The sequence below is a fragment of the Drosophila novamexicana genome, unplaced genomic scaffold (assembly GCF_003285875.2).
Source record: "Drosophila novamexicana strain 15010-1031.04,08,12 unplaced genomic scaffold, DnovRS2.1 tig00000434-arrow-pilon, whole genome shotgun sequence".
NCBI classification, from domain to species: domain Eukaryota; kingdom Metazoa; phylum Arthropoda; class Insecta; order Diptera; family Drosophilidae; genus Drosophila; species Drosophila novamexicana.
This window is the reverse complement of record NW_020824802.1, coordinates 3,890,659-3,914,707: the sequence shown is the minus strand read 5'-3', so window position 1 is coordinate 3,914,707 and position 24,049 is coordinate 3,890,659. Positions and strand designations below refer to the sequence as shown.

The 24,049-nt window shown below is 36.5% G+C and overlaps 1 protein-coding gene across 1 annotated transcript in view; it reads left to right on the top strand.

Moving 5' to 3' along the window:
• The window catches only part of LOC115760353 (rabankyrin-5), a 40,052-nt gene extending 20,626 nt beyond the window's left edge, over positions 1 to 19,426 (top strand). The window contains exons 6-8 of the mRNA XM_030701642.1: positions 3,314 to 4,736; positions 6,521 to 6,687; positions 19,220 to 19,426. Of these exons, the coding sequence (XP_030557502.1) occupies positions 3,314 to 4,736; positions 6,521 to 6,647 (1,550 nt within the window). The 3' untranslated portion in view covers positions 6,648 to 6,687; positions 19,220 to 19,426. The remainder of the gene's footprint in view (positions 1 to 3,313; positions 4,737 to 6,520; positions 6,688 to 19,219) is intronic.
• The last annotated feature ends 4,623 nt before the right edge of the window (positions 19,427 to 24,049 follow it).

The window sequence follows — 24,049 nt, the reverse complement described above, 5'->3', positions numbered from 1 at the left end:
TTTGCCATATTACTCGCGTCGGTAGTTAATGAAAATGGTTTTTCGAAATTAGGGTATATTTAAATTGGGTCGGATGTTATGAGTACTTTTAGCTTTTCAAACGCTAATTTATAGTCTTTGTCATTTATATTGATTTTTGGTCCTTTTTTAATTTAAGTGTTAATGGATTTACTATATTAGCGAAGTTTGGTATAAATTTCCTATGGAAACCACATAAATAATAGAACTGATTTAATTTCTTTTGGGGTTTTTAGAATTGGGAATTTGACAATTGCTTGTATTTTGTTGGGATTTGGTTTTATACCCTCAGTTGTGATGATGTGACCGAGAAATTCAGTTTCTTTTCTCATAAACTCACATTTATCCAACTGTAGTTTTAAGTTAGCTTCTCTAAGCTTCTCAAATACTTTTTGTAGCGACAAAATGTGTTCCTCCAATGAAGTGGAAAAAATGATAATGTCGTCTAAGTAGACCAGACAATCCTTAAAAATTAAATCTTCTAAGAGATTGTTCATACAACGTTGGAACGTTGCAGGTGCATTTTTAAGACCAAATGGCATCCGAGTGTACTCGCAATGGCCATGTTTAATTGAAAATGCGGTCTTGGGTATTGAACCATTTGGATCCATTTGGAGCTGGTGGAAGCCTTTGGCTAGATCAATGGTTGTGAAATATTGACATTTTCCAAGTTTGTCTAATATTTCATACATGATCGAGATAGGGTATTTATCATTAATAGTTAGTTCATTGAGATTGCAGTAATCTATGACTAACCGGAATTTTTGTTTTCCAGATGCATCGTTTTTCTTTGCAACGATTATTACTGGTGAGCAGTAAGGGGATTTGGATTTACGTATGATATTTTGTTTTATCATATCGCTTATTTGTTTACTAACTTCCTCATCCTATATTTGAGGATATTTGTATGGACGCTTGTAAATTGGGTCCTCATGTTTTGTTAGAATTTTGTGTTTAATTGTACTAGTGAAAGTCAAATTGTCACCTTCATGGTACTGGATACCACGAAATTCATGTACAATTTTTTTAATTTTTTCTTTTTTTTCTGAGTTTAGGTGCTCTAGCCTAAACTCATTGTTTTCTATTAATTCGTTATTAATAGCGAAGTTAAATGGTCTGTCCTCTGTTGAGGGTGGATCAAGGCACTCTTGTGCGGTCATGTCCTCTTCGACCGCTTCGTCATTATATCTAAAACAAAAGTTAAATTCCCCTTAGGTTACGAATCCTTGTGCATAGTCTATTTTTGCTTGACACGCTTCAAGGCATTCTCTCCCAAATAGAACATCATAATGCTCTGAGAAGTCGTGAATATAAAATTTTTGTTCACTCGGACAAATTTTGCTTGCTCCTAATCGTATGCTTTGTTTTAATTCAATAACACCATTTATGGTATGAACCTTTAATGTATTCTTGTAAATAGGAAAATTTAAACGGTTTGTTTTCATTAGATTTATTGTTGAACCTGTGTCAATGACACATTTTAAAACTTCGTCATTCAGAATCAATTTTATGAATGGATTTCTTCTGTTTGTTCCGAGGCTTGCTGATGAAAATTTTCGGATGTATCCATTTTCATCTGCCCACTGTTACTATCTCTTTGACGTGTAGTCAGAGGGTTTGGCGCATTCAAGAGTGAATGGGACTAATTTTTATAATTTAAGGGATTTTGGGATCTACCTTGATTTAATTTCTGTTGGAACTCGTGTTGAGCTTTCTGATTGTCTTCGGAATTATTATTCTGTTTATTATGTACGTGGTAACTCTGATTCGTGTTGGAATAACCACTTGAAGTGGTGGTTGGGTTAGCATTTTGCTGATATTTTCCCATGTTCCTACGATTGTTATTTTGATTTCCCTGAACATTATCAGCTTTAGGTTTATCAGTTACACTGTTTTCATATAATCCCTCTCTTTGAGTTACTTGCTTTAATTTTTGTGTCGACGTAATGTTTTATCTGGCTAACATCATGAAAAGCCTATCTGGTAATTTTTTTGTAATTACATCTTTGATTGTGTTATTCATCGCATTTGTGTAAAGTGTCGTATTGCTAGGTATATTTTCTAATGCTAACTTATTTAATATAACAAAAGATTTATTTTCGAGTCCTCGATGAACTTACGGACGTTTCCCTGGTAATTTGCGTTGTATAAGCGTCGAAGGAGTTCTTCAAATGGTGTTTGCACTTTATACTCTTCAATCAATCAGCTTCTGCCAAGTGTCTGCTGTCCTCTGTGAAATTCTCTGGGCGTCTCCAGTGACTTGCAATTCGATGGCTCCGTATTAGATGCTGTGTTGTCTAACATCTCGTGTTGGATAAAGGTGTAGGATGTAATCGATCCTCTTAATGAAAGCGTTGAGATTTTCCGTTGATCCGTCAAAACTTGGCACCTGTCTCAGTTTTGAGAGGGCCTGGTTGAGGTGTTGTTCTGATAATTCCATGGTCATCTTAGTGTAATACACTTTTTTTTGTTTTTATGTGTTGGATGATTTTAAATAGTTTTGAGTTTGTAGTTTCGAACTTTTTAGTTCTTTGATTTTGCACTTTTATTTCTTTGCACTTTGTTTTTGTACTTTGTACATTTAATTTAGCTTATTGTTTGTGATTGGTTATTTGTTTTAATGTTTTTTTTTTTTGTGTGTAAGTAATAACATATTGCAAGGATCAAAAGATATGCAAAGCCAGTTGTTATTAACTGTAGTAGCTTTATTGCCCAAAGGGTCAATGTTATTAGACTACTAGTGACCCGAAGGTTCTTGTGCGGATACGTATTCGAGAAATCGTTTATTACACACTGACAACAATTTCGGTCGCGATTGTGCGTTACATCTGGGAATTAATTATCCTTTAGCGATCTTCCCTTTTTCCCGACGTATCCTACCAGCTGCGCTAATTAAGTTTTACGCGTTCAGTTAATGTAAAAAAATATATTTCAATTTATTATTTTCGCTGAAGGTTACTTATGTTGACTACAATCCGCTTTGGTTACCGAATCTGAATTAATTTAGCTAACTATTGCCGTCGCTAAGCAAACTTCGCTCGACTCATAATTGAGTGAAGTTTGAGCTGCGTCAGCAATTATGCGTGGGATAATGCTATGGTGAGAACATTGACAGTGGCGTGATTTTTAGGGAGAATTGTTTATGTCTACCAAAGGGGGACAGCTTGATCTTGTCCAATGTCAATGCTATCACCAGGCTCTTTGTTTACAAGAATTGGAAATGTTTATACTTGTGCTTATGAGCTAAGTTATACATGTATGTATATAAATATATATTTTTTTATTTAATTTGTAGGTGAACAAAAGTCTGTCTTGCAGCTGGCTATAGACTCTCATTTACCCAACGTTGTAGACGCGTTATGCATAAAAGGAGTGGATCTTAGTAATTTAGATAGTAGAAGAGATTCGCCATTATGGACAGCTTTGGAATTAGGATATGAGGATATAGCTCAAATTCTTGTACGTCATGGCGTTGACACTGATTGTTGGAGCGAAGGTCCTGAGGGCTGCAAGCAGACGCTGTTGCACCGAGCAATTGATGAAAACAAAGAATCCACTGCAATTTTTCTCGTTCGTAACCAGTGCGATTTGGACTCGCCGCGTCAACTTTGTCCGAATCGTGAAAGCGGTGATGAAGCACGAGACAAAGCTTCTCCTTTACATCTCTGTTGCCAATGGGGTCTAACAAAGGTTGTCCAAGCGCTGATTGATCACGGTGCCAATGTGAACGCTTTAGATGTTGAAAACAAAACGCCAGCACACATAGCTATTGAAAACCAACATGAAGAAATTATAAATATTCTTCTCTGCCACCCTGGCATTGACTTGAAATTGCAGGATAAATCTGGACTCACACCCTTTGCTACTGCTCTGGCCAGCCGTAATCACAAAGCAGCACAGCGCATACTTGAAAGACTTCCAAATGCAGCGGAAATAATGGATCAGCGTGGGCGTAATTTTCTCCATGTTGCTATATTAAAAGATGACCTAGAAAGTGTACTTTTCTTATTGGCTATACAAGTAGATGTCAATTCGCGTGTACATGACGCCTATCAATCAACTCCACTTCATCTAGCCGCTGCATCGAAAAATGAAATGATTATACGAAACTTAATATTAGCAGGCGCTCGAATAAACGAACGAGATGCTATCCAAAAAATGCCACTTCATGTAGCAATTGAACGTGGAAACCTCCCTGCAGTTTCAGCGATGATTCAAAACAATGCCGATTTTGATGCAAAGGATGCCGAAGGAAACAACGCGTTACACCTTGGGGTGCACGGGGGTCAGCTATCGATAGTTAGAGAGTTGCTCACAGAATCACGGGTAAACGCTGAGGCATACAATGCGAAGGGCCGGAATCCCCTGCACGAATTATGTAGAGTTGGAGAAGATAATTCTGGTGCAGCTATTTGTGAACTGTTTCTTGAATGTATGCCAAAGTATCCAATTAATATTCCAGACATGGACGGCAACACACCACTACTTCTCTCATACATGCGAGGACAGGCACCACTTTGCAAAGTTCTTGTAAAAGCAGGTGCTTGTCTTGGCGCTCAAAACCGAGAAGGGATTAGTATTTTCAATTACAAATTAGCTACAGATCAATTGCTTAACAAATTGTTGGACCAATTGCCACAGGAGTCGCCGTGGGCGGAATCAGAGTTGTGTCAAGAGTGTAACTCAAAGTTTTCACTTACTATAAGAAGGCATCACTGGTAAGTAGTATAAAACTACTGCATTAAATTGATTTAAACCAAATCCCAACATTTTGATAGTATACGTCTAACAAAAAGCCTGTAAAATTTATAAACTGCAGAGGTATGTAACGGGCAGGACTCATATTTATCTAGTCGTGTTCGTCGGTCTGTTTGAAAACGTGTCGACAACGAGTCTCTAAGAGCTAAAGAATTAATAATTTTGTATGCACGCCAATAGGAATTCCAAAATGATATATAGTAGATATATATATACACGGCGGTACTAAAAAAAAAAGATATATACATGATCTGTATAGACTATAGAAGCTACAATCCAAATTTGATAACTAGGCGACTTTCAAAACCTATAAAATGTGCTTCAAAAGCCAGAATTCCGATAGTTTCGTTTTTCGATTGCTTGGAAACGGGCAAGTTATGGATGATCGGAAACAAACTTGAACTGCGCGGGCACTTGGAGATCGATGTGAAATATCTTAATCGACCCAGCTCGTCGTCCTAATCTAAAATAAATATATTTTGTGTGGTCGGATGCCTCCATCTGCCTGTTACACACACTTGCACTTGCCTTTTTAATGGGTAAAAAGAGTATTTTCAGCTCCAGAGGGTATTTGAAATTTTTCTGGAATTTGCAATGTATTGAAGGAGATGTCGTCGACCACATAAGAAGTCAATATAGCCTTGTCCGTCTGTGTGCCTCTTTCAAAGTAAATTAGATCTACAGTTTATCAGCCGTGGCACTACATAATAGGAATCGACCGTTTCGGATGTAATTTTACATCTTTACTCAGCAGCGTCACTATGCTCCTGACATATAAACAAAATCATCTCCCATCGAAATGTGTTATCAGATATCTTTTATAAAGAGTTATTAACGAAATGAAAAACAAGTATTTAAATATAATGTCTTACCGGTCTGAATAAGTGTTTTCTCTATATATAAATGATGCATGATGCGTGTTTCACACTTCTCCCAAAACCACTCCACTTGAATTTGCTACAAAATTATTTTCAAATCTAGATATAAGAAGTTAACGAATGTGTGTCAGTGGTTTTAGAAATTATTTCCTTTAAGGTTTGTAAATTGGCAGATAAGAATTGTATGAAGTTTTTTGATTTCCATCCGATCGGTTTTAAAAAAGTTTTCAAAGTTCTTTGTGAAAGTTAACCTTATACGTGCTACACACTTTTTGCTAAACAACTCTACTTGGATTATAAACGAGGGTCAAATGTTGAATGGGCGAAATTTCGATTGGAAGCTCATTCGCAAATATCTTTAAGAAACCCCATATGAGGCGTGCGGGTCAAACATTTTTTAGTCTGGCCTTAAGTTTTGTCCGATTTGCCACAAGCCTATTTCCAAATATCTACTAAAGAAATTACTGGGCACGTGTTGCAACAAATTTGGAAATTCTATCTATATATATGTATATGGAAAACGGTTGTATGAATATATATATATGTATATATTTGAACAACACTTTCCTTAAAAGACCGGTCTTTTAAGGAAAGTGTTGTTCAAATGTTTAAGGAACGAAAAGTTAGTTTTTGGCTTCAAGACTCTCACCAGAATCCTAACACGGGAAACCGTTGATTCCACCTTACGGTTCTCTATTCGATGGACTTTAAAAATGTTTTCAAAAAGAAGTGAAGTGTAGGATAGTACGGGTGGAAGTAAATTTTCACAGGCGGAAACTGTGTGAAAAAGAAATATTAAAATTTTGTAGCGCAGACATATATACATACATATACATTTTATTTATTTATTTTTTTTTTTACTTCAGTCGACATTGTGGGCGAGTTTTGTGTTCTAAGTGCTCCAACAATGATGTACCGATTCTTAAATTTGGTATTAATAAACCTGTAAGAGTTTGCAATGTTTGCTTTGATGTTCTTCATGGAGGAAGTTAAAGCGGTACCCGTTAATATCGCTTGTCTTTGGAAACATTTGGTATGTATTGTTTTTTTTTTCATATCTATATTTCATAATATTCGTGTTGCCTGACTAATTGGTAAAAAACGCGCAGAAATATAAATATTTGAGGCAAAGCTGTTCTTCATCTGATCGGCTTATTTTCAGAAATCGATTAATATACATCATCACCATCAGCTTGTTAAACCTTATTTTAACAACATGCGCTTTTGTTTATTATTATTAAGATTATAAATAATACTATAGTTAATTACAACAGAAGAGCGCTAGCGTCGAGGCCTTCAGCTCTACTTCAAATAATTACTTTTAAATTTGACTCGATAAGTTGCATTATTTGATAAAGTTATAAATCTTATCTATATTTGAGGGTGGGATTACGGATAGGTAGGTCGATGGTAATGAGTAAGGATAGTGGTTGTCGATAGCTCAGCAGGTGGGCGTAGGTGACGCTGCTATGTCTGATGCGGAGGCGAACGAAGATTAAACATTTCGATCGGGAAGAGTTGACAGCTCCCGATTATCTTACTTCGTAAATGGTGTTGAATAACATTTTGCATATCCTTTTCAGTGGATGGAATTAGCGTGAAGTTGGAATACTTTGATATTGATGTAGCTGCAGTATCGGTAGGTCGTTTCCGATAATACCTTTGTGACTAGGTACTCAAAAATGTGTAGCTTTACAGGGGTTTCTATAAGTGAGTCTCGAATCTGGTCAATTGTTGGGTTGGAGTTAGAAATAATGTTTATTGCATTATCGCAGTAGACAGACTGTCGGTGCAAAATGGCTACTGCTTCCGCCGCGAATATCGAGCAACACTCTGGGATGCATCCAGCTGTTATAATGTTGCCATTTTCATCGACACCCGCAAAAGCAGGAATATTGTCTGTTTTTGTAGCGTCAGTGAATAACCAAGTTCGGTTTTTAGAAATTCGTTTGGCTGACTATTCGGAAAATAGCTTGCGGAAAGATTCGCAATTGGTGGTGTTTTTTTTTTTTTGGAAATTGGCGTAGCGCGCTGTTTATGGAAGATGTGCGCAGAAGCCACAGTGGTGCTATCTTGGGCTATCTAACCGGAGGTGGTATAATGTTGAGTTGTCTGTAGAGGGCGATGATCATTGTAGTGTGGAGTGGTACTTGAATTACTTTCTTTTATTGACGGCCTGGCGGTTTGAAGTAGTTGGTTTGGAGAGCAGAAAAGCTTTGGTATACGATTTTTTTTCGTTCTTGTCATCGATAAACGGAAGATCAGCTTCCGCTAGAATGCACCTTATTACGGATGTTGGGAAGGCATTAATACTTCGGCATCCAAATGTGTGACTTAGCACAACAACCAAATATTGGCAATGCATATTCATTAAAATATAAATGTTAATTAGTGAGTGTTTGGCAGTAAGGTATTTAATTATATTCAGTTTTTTTCGAGGCTCTCTTTAATATAAACAATGGTTCTTTCAAGTCATTCTCTTATCGAAATATACTCCAAATATCTTAGAAGCCAGGACGCATTCTATGACAAATTTATAAACGCTTAAACTAGTGTATGTACACATCGGCTTATTTTTGGCAGATATGCAGGATTTTACATTGATAAGGTAAAAATGTTGCACCAGAGCGTAGGCCCCAATTATACATTTCATTAAGTATATTATTAAGAATTATATTAAGCTTAACAAAATCTTTAATTTTTTTCTGAAGATTGTGGCATTATCTACGTACATTATAATCTTTATTTTTTTATATTTCAAAGCAATTTTGTTTATTTCTTCAAATGCGATAATGAATAAAATTACGGTCAGCGTCGATCCTTGAGGAATGCCGTTGTGTAAATTATGGATGTTGGATAGCACGTTGTTAATCCTAACCCGAAATGAGTGCTTGGTCAGAAAAGCCTTCATTATATTTCACACCCAACCCCCATTTAGCGAGCTGTTGAGGAACTAAATGGACTTCACGAAGTAAAATGCTTTTTGAAAATCTGTCGCCAATAAATGCATGAGAGTAAGGAAATAGGTCGGTAACTGGAAATTTCCTAAGTCGGCGTGTTAGTCTTTGGAATAGGCACTACAATGGCTGATTAACATGAATGAGGATATCGACCTACCCTAAACATACAATTGTATATCCCTAAAAGCTCTGCCTTGCCTGAAGCTGGTAGATGCTTTAGCATAAGATATGAAATGCGATCATGACCGGGTGTTTTACCCTTGTCCTTTTATAGCGCAGTTACGAGTTCTACTTCTGTAAAGTCGTATTCCAGTTCCCTAGCTGACAAGCTAAGGATACTGGAAGAGTGTATATATTCAAGGGATAATTTCATTTGTCGAGTATATATAAAAGTTACTGTTCCTGGACTACTCTGTCTAGTTTATGGTAAATTCGCTGTTCCTATCCAAAGCGTAGGCTGGGATTCCCACAAGTGATTTTATATCAAACCGAATTTGTTTTGCTGTGAACTGAGGCGTTATGTTTGATGTGAAAGTACCAAGGCACTCCCTCTTAGCTTCTTTTACTGCACGCTTGAAGAGAGCATTCAATCTTTTGTAGGCAATGAGGTTAGCGTCGGTCATTTTATGCTTATATTGTAGGCTTGCTAGAGCTGCTGCTTTTTTCCTGTAGATTCCCCAGATTATTATTTCGTCAACGTACTTTTTTATACCCTGAGCCCATTGAAAATGGGTAAAATGGGTATAATGTATGTGTGCAAATGTAAGTAACAGGCAGAAGGAAGCATCTCCGACCCAATAAAGTATATATATTTCTCATCATCATCAACAGCCAAGTCGATCTAGCCATGTCCGTCCGTCTGTCCGTATGTGACCTAAAAATTTATATGTAGATCCTCTTAGTGCCCGCGCAGATCGAGTTTGTTTCCGATTTTCTATAACTTACCCCGTTTCCAAGTAATCGATATCGAAATCCTATGTGAGCAGTTTTGGTAAATAATAAGATTTAGAGTTACCAAATAATAAGGAGTGCGGCTGGTTTTATTGACAAAAATAAGATTTGCAAGGTAAATGCATATCTTGAAGACATATAATATCTTAGTTTTTGCTATTGATTAAGATTGTAAATGCATCGTAATTATTTATGTAACCTTATAAATTCCATTGTACAACTTTAATAGTCATAAATAGTCAATTTATGTGATACACTGTGCTTCATCAGATTAGCGTCCCGTCATCGGGAGGTCCCGACTAGGGGATACCGTGAACCCTCTTATTCCAACACCAAATTCGGCTCGCGCTACGTGCTCTTATGCTTTAGTAGTAACAAAGATAAATGAAAAAAAAAAAAGTTCCCTTCGCAGGCTTCGAACTCGCAAGTAACCGCAGTACTTGCCGCCGTCTCTACTCAACAGCCATACCAGCCACAAAAAAAATATATAAATAGTTTCGCCGATAGGTCTCGAACTCGCGACAGACAACACCACTTGCCACCGCCTCTACTCAACAGCCACACCAATAATTGAGTCTTCGTGAGAAAAAAAACCAATTTAAATAGTAGCACAGAAAACAATACAATCGCAATTATAATGCTGTTGATGAATACGAAACAGACGCGCATGAATGTGTGTGTGTACATGCATACATTATATTCTTCGAATTTGCGCTGGTGGCGCTAACACGTGTTTCTTTACCGATCGTCATGAAATGTTCTACAGTATATATATACTGTACCAGAGAATATTTGAGTATTCTCAAAAAAGTAAATTGCATTAAAATTGTAGCTTAAATTGGTTGGCAATATAAGTTGGGTTATTATACCCTGAACCCATTCAAAGTGGGTATAAGGGTATATTGTATTTGTACAAAATGCAAGTGTATGTAACAGGCAGAAGGAAGCATCTCCGACCCCATAAAGTATATATATTCTTGATCAGCATCAATAGCCGAGTCGATCTAGCCATGTTCGTCTATCTGTCTGTCCGTCCGTCTGTCCGTCCGTCCGTCTGTCTGTCCGTCCGTCCGTCCGTCCGTATGTATGAACGCAAGGATTTCAGAACCTATAAGAGCTACAGACTTGAAATTTTAGATGTAGGTGCTCCTAGTGCCTGCGCAGATCGAGTTTATTTCCGATAATCGATAACCTACTCAGTTTCCAAGCAATCGATAAAAAAATCGATATCGACATCCTGTTTTTTTTTTAGCAAATTGGATAAATAATAAGAGCTAGAGCCACCAAACATGATATGTTGCTTCTAGAATATTATAGATATTTCAAGTATCTTTCATACCTATCGCCACCTCCCCGATACCACCCCAGAGCTATAAATCAAGTTAATAACCCAACTTTTATTGCCAACCAATTTAAACCACAATTTAAATGCAATTGATTTTTTCAGAATACACAAATATTCAATGGTACAATAAGATATACGGTAGAAAATTGAATTCAGATCAGTTAAGAAAAACCCAAAGTTATATGTAACTGCGCAATTGGATGGGACAGCTAGCGAATACCTCAAGAATTTCTATATACATGTACACACACACATTCATGCATTCAGCATTGCAATTGCAATTGTTTTCTGTGCTGCTATTTTATTTCGTTTATTTTTCTTCTCAATAATTCACAATTATTGCAAGTCGACGCATAGCAAGTGGTGCGGACGCGAGTTCGAGCCCTACGCGGGAAACTGTTTTTTTTTTTATGGCTGATGTGGCTGTTGTTGTCGTCAGCAAGTAATGCGGTCAGTTGCGAGGTTGAACCCTGCCAAGGGAACTTTTTTTTAATATAACTTTATTACTTGCATTGCGCGAACTTCATTTGGTGTTGGAATAACAGGATACAGGGTATCCCTAGTCGGGAGCTCCCGACTAGAACCTCTTACTTGTTTTAACTAAGCAAAGTAGGTCCACCGTAGACAACAAAAATATAATAAAAAAATATACATTTTTCCATGTTTTTAATGTTTTTATTTAGTAAAAAAAATCTGATTCTTCCCACGAGGCCTGCCTGGGCGTAGAATGAAAATTCGGAACTAGAATGAGCGAGGCACTCGCAGCACATGCATTCACATATGTCTTTGGGCTGCGAGAAATTAAAAAAAAACTAACATACGTAATAACAGCAACCGAAACGGCGTTATGCACGAGACGCGATACGGATTGTTCCTGATCCTTCGGATATCGAGGCTCTCAGGCTATCTCCAGGAATAACAAAATGGACAGAACAACTGACAACCATTTATTTGTCGAATTGGCGACTCTATTTATTGTATGCGTAGTAGCATAATTCCAAAAAAACTTAAGAGCTATATACTCATATTTTGTATGTAGGTCCTCATGTAGTATACACAAATTTATTTATGAAATATTCACTTTTTATAAGCCTGTAGAGCGTATTATAATTTTTTCATGAAAGATGTTACGTATAGAGGGAATATCTCCGAGCCCATAAAGTATATATATTCAGAATCAGCATCACCGAGTTAGTCTGTCTGTTCTTAAGCTATTGCTATTGTCTTAAAAACTTTCCAAAGGTTCGTCTATCTGTTGCAGGCAGTACATTTGTCGGAATCAATAGGATCAGACGACTATATCATATAGGTGCCATAGGAACGAACGATCTGTCGAAAGTTAGGCTCTTGTATGAAAAACATTTTGTTTATCAAGATATCTTAACGGGAAGCAGGCAGACTCGATTTAGTCTATGATATTTTATAAATTTATAACAGTCATACTAGGCAAGCGAACCTGAACAGTTGCAGTAAAGTGTTAAAGTTATTTGTTTTGATGTCAGAACAATTCAAGTGGAAGAGCAATCTAATCATTATAAGAGATATGTGAGCATAGCAGTTGCTTCGCAGATCAACGTTATCTGTCGCGAGGTCGTTCAAGCTGTTGTGACTGCGAAGCCAGACACTTTTAATAAATGTGCAAAATCTTATCAACATCGGACCACTAATTATATTGCTGTCATAAGAACGATCGGTAGAAAATAAGGTTACTGTACGAAAAACTTTTGTGTTTTTCAAGATATCTTGATCAGACTCGGCATTTATAATTTTCCTATATTCAAAATCATATTAACATCAGACTACTTTATTATATAGCTGCCATAGAAACGATCAGTTGAGAACTTTTTTATAAAATATATATTGGAATTTTGTGATTTGCAAACAATCCCAATCCGAAATCATAAAATACACTGCCTCGCTCTCAAAGAGCAAGAACGTTAATTTCTGTTTTTTTTTTTTATACCCTGAACCCATTACAAATGGGTATAAGGGTATATTGTATTTGTGCAAAATCCAAATGTATGTAACAGGCAGAAGGAAGCATCTCCGACCCCATAAAGTATATATATTCTTGATCAGCATCAATAGCCGAGTCGATCTAGCCATGTCCGTCTATCTGTCCGTCCGTCTGTCCGTCCGTCCGTCTGTCTGTCCGTCCGTCCGTATGTATGAACGCAAGGATTTCAGAACCTATAAGAGCTACAGACTTGAAATTTTAGATGTAGGTGCTCCTAGTGCCTGCACAGATCGAGTTTATTTCCGATAATCGATAACCTACTCCGTTTCCAAGCAATCGATAAGAATCGATATCGACATCCTGTTTGTTGAGCAAATTGGGTAAATATTAAGAGCTAGAGTCACCAAACATGATATGTTGCTTCTGGGGTTTATTTAGCTTTATATTATTAGATGATTTATTTATTTAAATGACTTTACACGAAGAATAGAAGACTCCGAGCAGAATACTCTATCTTGCTTGTTATAATCATTACAGAGGACCCGGAACGGTTCATGCAAGGCATAATTAGTTTAACGAAATTGAATTTAGTTAGCCCAGGTGAGGCAACTTCGCCCGTAATTAACATAGGAATAAGTATACCAAGCAAGCTCTACGATAAATTAAAAAAGAAAGATTTATCATCAGAAATCTACTGGAGTATGACGGTAACCGCACACGAGGATCCCACTTAAATCCACGAAGGACAAACAGCAAGAATTGTTTCTGTATAGATTCAATTCTGTCCAGGTGAATATTGTGGCGAGAAGACATATGAGGCATACTCTAGAACGATATTAAAAAGGTCTTGGTTGTGTACGGATTGTCAAATTCGTCAAACAATGGCATTATTGACCATGGTCGTAACATGAGAGTCGAACTTAAGTTTATGTTCAAGAATGACAATTATCATTGACTTCATTACTGTTACTGTTGACAAGTTCGAGCTGTATGCTATCGAGGGTGTAAGAAACCTTTTCGAGAGGGCATCTATCGGAGGACATTACCTTGCATTTGGAACAGTTTCAATTAAACAAGTTAACAACACTGAAAAACATCAATATCGGCTTGTAAAAGATAACATGAGACCATTAATTTATATGCAGGGCTCAACTTTATATGCAGGGCATAACTCTATCAGCATACAATAGTTCTTTAGGGTGAGACATAATCGAGGGAAGGTTATTGATGCAGGGATTAGACCAGGTGACTACCTTAGAGGACATCAGAGGTCATCTAAATACATTAAGAAAACGAATATCAGAAAAAACCTTTTGCGTTCTGTTACGCGAATTTTCTGGAAAGTTCAGATGATTGACTGGGAAGCCGACAAGGCATAATTTCTGTCTGTATTCTTTTTTTAAAACCGTCAATTATTAGGGAAGTTAATCGAAGAATGTTAGTGGTTGGAGATCTACGCTTCACGAATCTATGCTGGGATGGTGAAATAATATAGCTACATAAATATTGCAGTTGAGATGTTACGATTCTCTTTAGTGATAGCGAATAATTTGGAAATACCTCTATCGTTTTCGACATCAGATTTACTCCCCGTCTTATAGAGAGACTGGGAACTGCGTAGAGGGAAAATCAGAGTGATTTCCCGATTTCTTAAAATTGTGGATTCTAATTCTAAAAATGCTGTGTATGGCAACATCAAAGGCTGTACAATTGAGAGCAATCGAATTGCAGAATAAGATCAATTAGCTATTGAAAATCAACCTTACAACAGCAACTCGAGGGATGAATTTAAATTTAGACGCAACAAGTAACGTTTAGGCGCCACTAGTAGAGGTGGTAATAAAATCGGAGTCCGATTTGGAATTTTGGCTTTGTATTCTTTAACTTTTAGAAACAAAATTATGTCAATTCGGTGGAACAACCACTAAAGGCTTAGGCACCACAGGTGGGGCAGTAGGAACAATATTAGCTGTGGTACCTAAAACAGCCGGTAGTCCGGAGGACGAGCCTTCTAGCGGCCGCCGTAAGGTTAATAGTTGCTGTCGCTCGGTCGGCTTTTTTCGTACCGATGCTACACATAGCGGCACTGAAATCATGAGAAATGACTTACATACGTATGCACGTATGGAGCATGACGCTACAATATTGGTAATATTTCAGCCAACGTTGTCTCATGAATTGTGTCATCCGATTGGGAGAGCGTTTACCTCATCCATAGAAAACTAATGCATAACGCGGAAAGCAAGAAATTATACAGGCTTTGTGTCATATGTTACTGTATCCAGCATACAAATCTTGATATCTCGTTCTGAAGAGTTCTGCCACATTGGAAAAATTATCTGGTGCTGTAACGCGATATCGATACATTTTACAACATTTGCTGTTAGGGCGAAGGGCAACGTGAGGAAATGAAGCAGATTGTCAAGCAGAGAAATCTAAACAACAAGATCCGCCAATCATAGTTAATTTAATTACTCTTGCTATAGAAAAAATTTTACGTTTATTTTATACCTTGAACCCGTTGAAAATGGGTAAAAAGGGTATTATATATTTGTGCAAATGTATGTAACAGGAGGAAGCATCTCCGACCCCATAAAGTATATATATATTCTTGATCATCATCAATAGCTGAGTCGATCTAGCCATGTCCGGCCGTTCCGCCGTCTGTCCGGCCGTTCGGCCGTCCGTCCGTCTGTCCATCCGTCCGGCCGTTCGGCCGTCCGTCCGTCTGTCCATCCGTCCGGCCGTCCATCCGGCCGTCCGTCTGTCTGTCCGTCTGTCCGTTCATGCGTCCGTCCGTCTGTCCGTTCATGCGTCCGTCCATCCGCCCGTCCGTCCGACCGTCCGTCCGACCGTTCGTCCATCCGTCCAACCGTATGTATGAACGCAATGATATCAGAACCTATAAGAGCTAGAGACTGAAATTTTAGCTGCATGTCCTCCTAGTGCCTGCGAAGATCGAGTTTGTTCCCGATATTCGATAACTTGTCCTATTTCCAAGTAATCGATAAAAATAGATAACAAAATCCTGTTTTTTGAGCAAAGTTGGTAAATAATAAGAGCTAGAGTCACCAATGTGATATGTTGCTTCTAGACGAGTATCTATGTATATCGAGTATATTTCATTTTATAGCTATCTCTACCTTTCCGCTATTACCTCATAACTATAAATCAAGTTAATAAACCAGTTTATGCTGCCCACCAATATAAGACACAATTTTAATGCAATTGATTTTTTGAGAATACACAAATATTCTATGGTACAATAAGATATACTGTAGAAAATTTAATTAAGATCAGTTAAGAAAAAAACAAAGTTATATGTAACTGCGCAATTGGATGGGACAGCTAGCGAATACCTCAAGAATTTCTATATACATGTACAAAGACACATTCATGCATTCAGCATTGCAATAACAATTGTTTTCTGTGCTGCTATTTTATTTCGTTTATTTTTCTTCTCAATAATTCACAATTATTGCAAGTCGACGCATAGCAAGTGGTGCGGACGCGAGTTCGAGCCCTACGCGGGAAACTGTTTTTTTTTTTATGGCTGATGTGGCTGTTGTTGTCGTCAGCAAGTAATGCGGTCAGTTGCGAGGTTGAACCCTGCCAAAGAACTTTTTTTTAATATAACTTTATTACTTCAAACGAACGCATTGCGCGAACTTCATTTAGTGTTGGAATAACAGGATACAGGGTATCCCTAGTCGGGAGCTCCCGACTAGAACTCCTTATTTGTTTTAACTAAGCAAAGTAGGTCCACCGTAGACAACAAAAATATAAAAAAAAAATATACATTTTTCCATGTTTTTAAAGTTTTTATTTAGTGAAAAAATCAGATTCTTCCCACGGAGCCTGCCTGGGCGTAGAATGAAAATTCGGAACTAGAATGAGCGAGGCACTCGCAGCACATGCATTCACATATGTCTTTGGGCTGCGAGAAATTAAAAAAAAACTAACATACGTAATAACAGTACCGCAACGGCGTTATGCACGAGACGCGATACGGATTGTTCCTGATCCTTCGGTTATCGAGCCTGAGTATCGCCAGGAATAACAAAATGGACAGAACAACTGACAACCATTTATTTGTCAAAATGGCGACTCTATTTATTGTATGCGTAGTAGCATAATTCCAAAAAAACTTAAGAGCTAGATACTCATATTTTGTATGTAGGTCCTCATATAGTATACACAAATTTATTTATGAAATATTCACTTTTTATAAGCCTGTAGAGCGTATTATATTTTTTTCATGAAAGATGTTACGTATAGAGGGAATATCTCCGAGCCCATAATGTATATTCAGAATCAGCATCACCGAGTTAGTCTGTCTGTTCTGAAGCTATTGCTATTGTCTTAAAAACTTTCCAAAGGTTCGTCTTTCTGTTGCAGGCAGTACATTTGTCGGAATCGATAGGATCGGACGACTATATCATATAGCTGCCATAGGAACGAACGATCTGTCGAAAGTTAGGCTCTTGTATGAAAAACATTTTGTTTATCAATATATCTTAACGGGAAGCAGGCAGACTTGATTTAGTCTATGATATTTTATAAATTTATAACAGTCATACTAGGCAAGCGAACCTGAACAGTTGCAGTAAAGTGTTAAAGTTATTTGTTTTGATGTCAGAACAATGCAAGTGCAATGCAAGTGGAAGATCAATCTAATCATTATAAGAGATATGTGAGCATAGCAGTTGCTTCGCAGATCAACGTTATCTGTCGCGAGGTCGTTCAAGCTCTTGTGACTGCGAAGCCAGACACTTTTAATAAATGTGCAAAATCTTAACATCGGACCACTAATCATATTGCTGTCCTAAGAACGATCGGTTGAAAATAAGGTTACTGTACGGAAAACTTTTGTGTTTTTCATGATATCTTGATCAGACTCGACATTTATAATTTTCCTGTATTCAAAATCATATTAACATCAGACTACTTTATCATATAGCTGCCATAGAAACGATCAAATGAGAACTTTTTTATAAAACATATATTGGAATTTTGTGATTTGCAAACAATCCAAATCCGAAATCATAAAATACACTGTCTCGCTCTCAAAGAGCAAGAACGTTAATTTTTGTTTTTTTTTTTATACCCTGAACCCATTACAAATGGGTATAAGGGTATATTGTATTTGTGCAAAATACAAATGTATGTAACAGGCAGAAAGAAGCATCTCCGACCCCATAAAGCATATATATTCTTGATCAACATCAATAGCCGAGTCGATCTAGCCATGTCCGTCTGTCTGTCCGTCCGTCCGTCCGTATGTATGGACGCAAGGATCTCAGAACCTATAAGAGCTAGAGAAATTTTAGATGTAGATGCTCCTAGTTCTCGCGCAGATCGAGTTTGTTTCCGATAATCGATAACTTACTCCGTTTCCAAGCAATCGATAAAAATCGATATCAACATCCTGTTTTTTTTAGCAAATTGAGTAAATAATAAGAGCTAGAGCCACCAAACATGATATGTTGCTTCTAGAAAATTATAGATATTTCAAGTATCTTTCATTACATACCTATAGCCACCTTCCCGCTACCACCCCAGAGCTATAAATCAAGTTAATAACCCAACTTTTATTGCCAACCAATTTAAACCACAATTTAAATGCAGTTGACTTTTTCAGAATATACAAATATTCTATGGTACAATAAGATATACTGTAGAAAATTTCATAAAGATCGGTTAAGAAAAACCAAAGTTATATGCAACTGCGTAATTGAATGGGGCAGCAGCTTTAAGAATTTCTGTATACCTGTACACACACACATTCATGCGCGTCTGCTTCGCATTCTATGGCATGGTAATTGCATCTTTTTTTTGTAATGTTATTTTAGCTCCTTTTTTTATCATAAGTACTTACTTACAGGTGTGGCTGCTGAGTAGAGGCATAGCAAGTGGTGCGGTATGTCGCGAGTTCGAGCCCTACCGGGGAAAGTATTTTTTTTTTTGCTGGTGTGGCTGTTGAGTGGAGTTGACAGCAAGTAATGCGGTCAGTTGCGAGTTCGAGCCCTGCCAAGGAAACTTTTTTTTATTAATTTATTTGGTGTTGAACTAAGAGGGTTCAGGGTATCCCCTAATCGGGAGCTCCCGACTAGAACCTCTTGTTCGCTAATTTTTGTGTTGTTCCCACTTTCAACGTTTTCCATAAAATGCATTTTCACAAATTTACTACAAGAATTCAGCTTCACAGCTCGTACGGTTTGGGCTGCGCGTTGATCCCCAATCAGTCAGTCATGATATATAAATTAGATTATATGTTATTTCTTTTAATGTACATTTATTATTCTATTTATACAATATTTTCTCAGTTTGTAATTAAAAAGTATGTTTTCAGATTTAAAAGGATACCCATACCGGATTTTGAATTTATGATATGCTATGATATATATAACATATACATGAATATGAATATTAAATTATTAATATACACTACATCCAGACCTCAAGCCGGCTAAACCGTTAACTAAGTAATTAAAATTATATATATATATATTGACCTTTATTTTAGCGCACACTTCAAATCGTATGTAAATAATTAACAAATATAAAATAAATGTACTATACAATAAACATTAAATAATTTATTTTATTTTTTTAGGAAAATATTTATTTTTTATAGAACGTTCAAAAGCTCCTATTTGAAGTGTTTATTTGCAATTTTCCAAGTTGGCAAACTCATCAAAGTGAACATGTCTTAATCTTGCAACTCTGCACAAAAAATCAGATAATATTTGTTAACATTTTGGTTCCTTTAATTGCTATTATTACTAATGATGCTAAAAGAAATAGAAGTGGGGAAAAAGAAACTATTCGTTTTATTGGTTTTTACATCAGTCAATACAATATTTTGGTTTTTATCAGAGTGCTTCGAATTCCTCAAATCAAAATGAAATTCAGAATGCATATGCAGGTTCATATAGTTAGATGCATATATGTACAACACACAAACGGTCAACTTCGCACCTTACGCAGCGGCAGGTATGTTTTTCCTCCTGAGTGACAATATGTTCGTTGCTCGCTCTTTATGAAATTTTAAGGGCATAAATATTGCATACAAAAGTATGTAAATACCAAATCCAATGTACTAGCTATCCAAAAAGCAAAATATTTTTAATCTGTGTATACTGTACGAGAGCCCACACACCAAATTTTTTACACATATCTGTTACAGTTTTTAAGATATTCTTAACCACTTAACCACTAACCAATTCTCCAAATAGGTTCGTATTGATATTTTGGAAATGGAACGAGACATCAATAAAAATGCAAAAGCTTATTTTGCGCATGCTATAGGAGATTATATACAAGAGTCTAGCTTATAGTTTCCGAAAACAACGCGATCATAAATATTGGTATGGCTAAATCTCCTCAGCTTGTCCTGGAGTCGGAAATGCCTCCTTTTGCCATTTACCTGGATATACTTATGCAAAACCAGTATGCCCTTTTTTATCACTTCTCAATGGATATAAAATAACAAATTAAAACCCAAATAGCAGAGCCGAATAAAGGGAATTGAAATGTTAAAAATATAATCGAAATTGCTTATAGACTTTATCGAATATCCGAAAAATCCCAAAATGAAAAAATCAAACGGGGCCATAGTAACCGATGCAAACGGGAAATTCGACGTCTTGCTGATCAATAAGAAATTTCGTGTAACGAAATAAGATCCCACTTATGCATATCATAATTAAATTAACCGCAAGGAGAGCTAACCAAATTTTAGTGGAAAATAACAAACTTAAATATACCTTGCGGGAGCCTGTACCAATACTAATCGCCACGCCACATAAAGATTCGATGGATCTATACAAAAAGAAAAGTTAATTTTGGATGGCCCAGATACTTGCCATAAATTTTGGCGCGACTTAAAACGCGACATAAGCGAATCTAGAATGGCTGATCAACAAATGAATAGACTGCTTTTGGGTACGCAGGAAAGTCCGAATATGTTACAACCCAACTAGAATTATTTTAGATATTTATATTTCAATGTTGGAGGATAAACTTATAAGTTTGAATATTTCAACAGAACAACGCCACAATTCTCACTGCACGCTCTATAAAGCCTTCTTATTCTCCAGACAAACTAATTCCAAGCTTAAATCCGATTGAGGCCTCTGGAGAAAACTGCCAGCCAAAATGTATAGGAATGATCGACAGTTTAAGCAACATAAAGAGCTAAACAAAGCGTAACACCGGCCAATCACCTCTTTTCTACGCACAATTTGAACAGTGGGCAATATTAAAGTATCCTTTATCCAAAAAAAACCTGTCTACCTATTTTTTCAAAAGATTGTTCTATACTACGACAGACAATGAAGTTTAATATTTTTTAACGTGATATGTACTTTCGTAGGGGCTTACTACCACGGTACATAGTTTTCTTTAAAGTTACTTAGTTAATTATCGGACTAGACATACCATAGGCATACGATGGGTATGAAAAAGTCATGTTATTATTTTTGATTTATTATACAAAGTTTGATTATGATAATGTGTGAAATAAATACATTGTTTTACGTACAATGCGCTAATTATTGTTATATAATCAATCCTCGGAGTGGATATAGACATATGATGGCTCCTGGACGCCTAGCCTTAGGAAATCTACCGGCGTATAGAGAATTTCGGGGTCGTGCACTTCCTGCTTTTGCTACTTAAGCTCGTCGGATGGGGCGTGGATTCTTTCCCTGATTACACTATACTGACACCATAAGTGTAAGTAACAAGTGCACTGTCTGTAGTTATTCTGAAAAGGCTAAAGGGTGAATCAGTATGTTCCACTTGAGCGAATTAATAACTGTCTAACTGATAATAATAAATTAGAGTACTGAAGGTGTAGCAGGACCCTGTTCTCTAACCACCCTACTTTGACGGTACCTATAAGCTGTCTGTGGCCGCCCCTATTTCTACATCACTTTCGTTCTAATGGTTATGCATAAAAGCGTTCATGTCGTACCGGCGACGAACCCTTCGAAGAGATTAAACGTTCAAGTTTCGTGCAGGGCCTTTTAGTTTTGTCTGACAGGTGTTGCTTCATGATCTTTTAGTGAGTCTTTAAGACTCAAAGCATCATTAAAGCTTTGTAAGTTTCTGCCTATCCATCAAACTGGTAAGAGAGATGAGGCTAGTTTAAGAAAACTTATAGCTGTTTGGGCCACTGTGTTGTCAATTGATTGTGTATTTATTTCAGAATCTGATGGTTTAGTATCAGCTGACAATGAAAGTTGTTTCTCGTCGAATGACCGTGAAGTGTTAATAGAGTTTGGAAGGAATATTGTTGTATTATGCCTTTCCGAAATTCGTCTAATGTTTTCTCTTAACATGCTTAATACATCAGGTGTCTGTGTTAAATGCAAATCTTTTAGTTTAGTTTCATTGTCACATATAAGTTGACGGCAGATATTGTTGGAATCTACAAGAATTTTAACGTGTTTTAACTTTGTCTCGTTTCAGACAGGTGCGCTTTTGTTAAGGCACTTGAAAGATTTATTAAACTCCTCACGTTGTTCCCTAAAGAATAAGAATAACGATTTGCGTCCATTCCATTTATAGACATTTTTAATTTATCTGTGCAAACGCACAATAATAATGGGTCCTAAAATAGGGTGTTCTAATTGTTGATTTTATGTATATTTAAGCAGCTGCTTAGACCTTGTCTAAGTTGTTGGCTCGACTCATGTAACGCTTTCTCAGTGATTTTTTATGCAGAAGATAAATCTTCAGAAGGATGTTTACTGAGGCTATTACAATGAGTATAGTTAACAGTATGTTTGTTAACTGCACATGGGGAGTGGTGTCTACAACTTTTACCATGTTAACTACATTGGCAGTGTTATCAGCTGCCTTTGATTGTTTTCCACCCATATTTTATGTTTTTTTTTTTTTTTTTAGTTATACATATATGCCTCTTTTTTTTTTACCTGTGCAGACGTATTAGAAGAATTGATGTTGGCCCTAGGATGGGATGCTATTTTGTATGATTACGTGTGGTAGAGTTGACAAGACTATCCCCTCTCTATTTTAGAAAATGAGAACAGTGGGCTTTAAATGAAAAAGCCAGCACGTCGGTGCTGTTTAGTATATTGGTTCTGAATAAATTAATTTATACAGTTTTTATAATGTTCGCTTAGCCTACGGATATACATATATACTTATGCTGTTATTCGTTAACAGCTACAAAGAGAGGGAGAGTGAGTAGCTCGCATATGCCTGTATTAGTGAGCATATATATTGCTCACGGAATGCGCTCAGACGGAGCGTGGGATATGCAGCATAAGCATAAACGGTCAGCTAGTGAGGCTAGTGAACCGCGCTGCGTAATATGAGACCGAGCCAATACAAAATGTGGCTCTGGGCTCGTTTACTATATTATTGTTATTGTATGCAACAAAGTGCTGCGTACTTTATATTTAAGTACAGGGTATTCTGTAAGGCATATAGTCACTACACCTCCCCTTTTAGAGAAATAAAGTAACATTATGAATGTGTAGTTATTAGATGAAGTTAATTATTGAGGTTTTCGTTTTTTTTTTTTTGTAAAAATTGAAAAAACATTTTTTTTTGTATATAATAAGAAATTTAATATGTTGGATTGTTGGAGTATAAAAATACAAAATTATTAAAGGTATAAAAATTTATAATTCGTTTAATTGTAAAATTTTTTTTTTTTTCATTCGGTTGATCAGGCCGTCATATATTTTTATTTTATTTTATTTTTTTTTTTTGAGTTCGAATTCATAAAGAGAATTTTGGATTATTAAGAATTAAAAATTTGTAATCTATTCTTATTTACTTTTTGTTTTTTATCTTTACTATCTTTAATAAAAATGTTGTCATTATCTTTTATTTTCTCTACTATATGTGGTCTTAAATATACTGGGTCTAATTTGTGCTCTGTTTCGTTTCTTATAAGTACTTTATCTCTTACTTTTAATTCAAAGTTTTTTGTTTTTTCGTCATATGCTAATTTCCTATAAGCCTTGGCTTTTCCTAACATAATTCTAGCTCTTTTGTATGCTATTTCTAATCTAAACTTTATTTCCTTAGAATAGTCATCCAAATTATAAATAGGATCTATGTAATTGGTTTTGTTTAAATCTATGAACTGTTTCGGTAGTCTGCCAAATACTAGTTCGTATGGACAATACTCATGCGTTGC